The sequence below is a fragment of the Sardina pilchardus genome, chromosome 14, assembly GCF_963854185.1.
Source record: "Sardina pilchardus chromosome 14, fSarPil1.1, whole genome shotgun sequence".
NCBI lineage: Eukaryota > Metazoa > Chordata > Actinopteri > Clupeiformes > Clupeidae > Sardina > Sardina pilchardus.
In genome coordinates this window covers 4,826,804-4,831,421 of record NC_085007.1, presented here as the reverse complement: position 1 = coordinate 4,831,421, position 4,618 = coordinate 4,826,804, and the positions used below count along the sequence as shown (strand labels likewise).

The 4,618-nt window shown below is 46.6% G+C and overlaps 1 protein-coding gene across 1 annotated transcript in view; it reads left to right on the top strand.

The window, feature by feature from the left end:
- Nucleotides 1-4,176: 4,176 nt before the first annotated feature.
- The window catches only part of cabp1b (calcium binding protein 1b), a 47,806-nt gene continuing 47,364 nt past the window's right edge, over nucleotides 4,177-4,618 (top strand). The window contains exon 1 of the mRNA XM_062553966.1: nucleotides 4,177-4,618. This exon is cut by the window's right edge and continues 710 nt beyond it. Within this exon, the coding sequence (XP_062409950.1) occupies nucleotides 4,606-4,618 (13 nt within the window). The 5' untranslated portion in view covers nucleotides 4,177-4,605.

Below are 4,618 nucleotides of genomic sequence, written 5' to 3'. Positions count from 1 at the left end.
GAGTGAGAGAGACACTGAGAAGCAGGACATACAGAGAGAAATAGAGACAGAAAACATTACTGAGAGAAACCTCAGAGAGAGAAACTGAAAAACAAGAGAGAGAAAGAAATAGTAAACAAACAGACAGACAAACAAACAAACAAACAAACACATGGAAGAGAGGGGCAGATCAAAAGAGCGCCATTATGATGAAGAGGAGGAACACGATGAGGAAGAGAGATCAGCAAGGGTAGCATGGGGTCCTTGGCGCGTGTGTGTGTGTGTATGTGTGTGTGCGTGTGTGTGTGTGTGTGTGAGTGTGAGTGTATGTAGTGGGGTCTAGAGAAATGAAGCGCAATATGCAGCCTCCCCCCAGAGCCAATGGGGGAGACAGAGACACAGATGTCAGCATACACATTATCCCCAGGGGGAGGGAGGGGGGGGGGGGTCGGGTACCGCAAGCCATAACTGCCCCCCCCCCCCACACACACACACACACACACTAACACACATACACACACACACACACACACACACATACATACTCTTTTTTTTAGGCTTTTGCTTATCTAATGGGGTGTATAGAGTTGCATAGCCCCATCAGTGCCTTTGGTGTGTGTGTGTGTGTGTGTGTGCGTGGCCCCTTCATCAGTGCCTTCTGTCCCGCTCCAGAAGCATCTGCGCTGAGAGCTAAGGAGCCTGGGCATGCAGATGGGACCTCCACACACACTGCGTCACGTTTGACAGACAGCAGTCACACACACACACACACACACCGCACCTCAGCCCTGTCAGCAGTCTCCGCTCCGGATCCTTATGTAAGAAGGACACAGAACAGCGCAGAGCAGAGAGAGGGAGAGAGAGATGGAGAGATAGAGAAAGAGAGAGAGATGGAGGGAGATAGAGAAAGAGGGATAGAGAGAGAGGGGGAGAGAGAGGGAAAGAGAGAGATAGCTATCTCAGCTTTAGTGTGGGGTTTGTCATGAAACTCTGCAGCAGAGGGGTCGAACACAGAGAGGTCAAACACAGTGTGCTAAAGCAGAGAGGAATACAACACACACACACACACACACACACACACACACACACACACACACACACACACACACACACACACACACACACACACACATACCGAGGTACAACACACACATAGCGGTACAACACACAGAGAGAGTTAAATTAAATTGGTGTAAAATTTAGTGTGTGTGTGTGTGTGTGTGTGTGTGTGTGTGTGTGTGTGTGTGTGTGTGTGTGTGTGTGTGTGTGTGTGTGTGTGTGTGTGTGTGAAAGAGAGAGAGAGAGAGAGTGTAGTAATATACAGATGGGTAAAATTGAGAGGGGTCAGTCACAGGATGGGGGAAGTGAAAGCCACGAGGCAATCTGACTCCAGCCAACTCACCGCACAAGACACACACACGCGCACACACACACACACACACACACACCAACTCACTGCACAAGAGAGACTGGACAAGACGTCCTGCCAACGCAGAGACGCAGAGAGCCATCGAGCCAGGTGCTGCCTCAGCTTCTAAATGTCCACACCCATTCTGCTTATACACACACACACACACACACACACACATCCTCCCGTCCGTACAGGGCTTTGGGCAGAGGACGCTAAAAAGAATGATTTGCTGACTCAACCCAGTTGTCTAATAATCAACTTGCAAAGCATAGTGCAGTCTATTGAACACAAGCACACGTACTGCAGTCCACTTGCAGAGTGTAGTGCAATCTATTGCACATAAGTAATGAACACGTACTGCAGTCAACTTGCAGAGTGTAGTGCAATCTATTGCAAATAAGTACTGAACACGTACTGCAGTCAACTTGCAGAGTGTAGTGCAATCTATTGCACATAAGTACTGAACACGTACTGCAGTCAACTTGCAGAGTGTAGTGCAATCTATTGCACATAAGTAATGAACACGTACAGTACTGCAGTCAACTTGCAGAGTGTAGTGCAATCTATTGCACATAAGTACTGAACACGTACTGCAGTCAACTTGCAGAGTGTAGTGCAATCTATTGCACATAAGTAATGAACACGTACTGCAGTCAACTTGCAGATTATAATGCAATCTATTGCACATAAGTACTGAACACGTACTGCAGTCAAAGGAACAGCACGGACGGCCCGACTGGGTTCAAGTGAGTGGAGTAGAAGCAGGGAGCTGCACAGCGGAGGGAGTTGATGTATCCTCTCCTCCCTGCCAAAGACACACACACACACACACACAGACACACACTGATGGAGCTGTTTATTCAGGGGAGGATGGCACCGCCAGCGCATAGGAGATTGTGCTGAATAGTTGACTCCTGTCCCAGCCGAGGCAGCCCAAGCAAAGGATGTGTGTGTTGCGCTGACCTCTGGGGAGTTATGAAAGCGAAGCACCATGTCCACGGGAGTCGCTGCCCGCAGCCCTGGCTGCACGTTAGCGGAGCGGCAGGCTTGATTCCGCAGTCACGCACGGCCACACGCACGAACACGATGAGATGACGGAGGGGCTCGGAGTCGTCCTCGGCGGGTGAATGTCACCTGTGTCAGACGAGGCCAGTCAGCACAAACGGCCAGCGCCATCATCACTTTCATAGGTCTGAAGGAAGCGTATATAAGTACTTCACCCGTTTGGGGAAGATATGGACTTGCTATTTATCTGACAGATATTGCAATTTAATTTGAGATATTATTTTCAAAAATCATGCTTGAGTTCTATATTTCAAATTCCACTTTATGTTTGATCCACTTCTGATTGGTGAGCACGTCTAGTGCATGAGAAGCGGGCACCCTTCAGTGTCTTTCACACCAGGAGGATGATACGAGTGTAAAAATCATAGATGTGACTAGATTGATAATTGGGACAGAGTTACGAGCAGCGCGATTAATTACAGGCTTTGCGATTAGCTAATTGCGTTAGTTAAAATCATATTTCGATTAATTGTGCAGCACTACTTTGTAGTTTAACCACACTAACCCGTTTTGATCATGACCAGGAGGATATTATGAGAGGCTTAGGCACCACTTATGCACGTACAACCTTTACAGGAATTACATAAGATGCCACACGAGCCTTATTTACCAACAAGACTCATTCATGTATTCCTTCTGCCCTTTCTCCTTTCTGCACTCATTCATTTCTATCCCTCTGCCTTTCCTTGAGTCATTTCTTTCACTTCTTTCTCTCCCTCTCTCTTTCTTTCTTTCTTTCTTTCTTCCTTTTTCAGCCTTTGGTTATCTCTCTTTGTTTTTGTCTGTCTGCAGATATATACAGAGATCTTTTCATTCCGCAGCCAGCTCATGCGTTTTAAAAGCACTGAGTACATCTAGATCTTTTCATCCCCCAGTCAGCTTGTGCTTTTTAAAAGCACTAAGTCCATCTCAAAGGAAATCTTTTCAGTAGCAACTCATACAGTCTACTATAGTATCTATGAGAATAACTCATACAGGCTGCTATCATATGGGAATAGCTCCTGGTCTAGATAGATAGATAGATATATACTTTATTGATCCCCAAGGGGAAATTCAAGAACTACCATAGGCTACTACCATAGGGGAACAACTCATACTGCTATAAATAGGAATAACTTTTTTCTGTGAGATTCACATACTCTACACTGAAGCATTTTGGAGAAGGAGAGAGCACAAGAAAGTAGATGGCACACGAAAGTAGATGTTATGAGACATTTAGGGTTCAGATTCAAATTTTCAAATGATGTTTTGTTATTTTTTTGTCACTGATTATTATTATTTTATTCAGAGTTAACAGAAAAGATAACTATTGTCTCTCCAACTTATTTTATAGAATATGTATTATGTCACCATATATAAATATATTTTGAAGTGTTTAAGTAACATAGTGATATATTGAAAAAATATGTTATGACGCAGGGATATCTATTGAATCGGCATTTTTCTTTACAAGAAAACAATATTCCTTCCTTCCTTGCCGACGTCAGCTGGCCATTCAGTTATTTTCACTGATTCTATTGAATGGCCTTGCATCAAGTGCGCACATGACGTAGCGAGGCTGAGGGCGAGGTAGCTCATTTGAGAGGGGAGGGGTGATTAATTTGGGTTCTGTACGCCTCATAAGCAGGTCATTAAGACCCGGCGTCACGAGGGACCGGGCCAAGTCTTGAGCGGGGACAATCGGCGACACGCCACCACGCGAGCTCTATAAAAGCACTTCTCCAAAGGTGTTCAACTTCACTACCGCCTCGTGTCACCGCCCGGCTCGCCTCAACACAGTCTCACACACCTCACTCCTATCAGAAGGGACCAATAACACAGCCTCCACCCCACATCGTGGTCCCGTCGCAGGCAGGTGGTGAGCAGTGGGAGTGTGTGAGTCCTGTATAGGTAGGTGTGTGTCGCAGCTCTGCTCTTTTGCTGCAGACTCCGATAACCCCCTCGGAGGAGAGACCGCTTCTCACAGACCTGCCCTGAGTTGGAGCACTCGCTCTGGAAGAGATGTTTACTCGCCCATGGATGAAACAGTCCTCCTCACTCTAGCTCGTCTTCGCTGCGCTGTGCGAGAGACTGTCAAGGACTGAAGATAAATCACATCACCACACACACACACACACACTCAAAAACTTGCAGAACACACACCAGCAGCGATGAGCTCCTCGC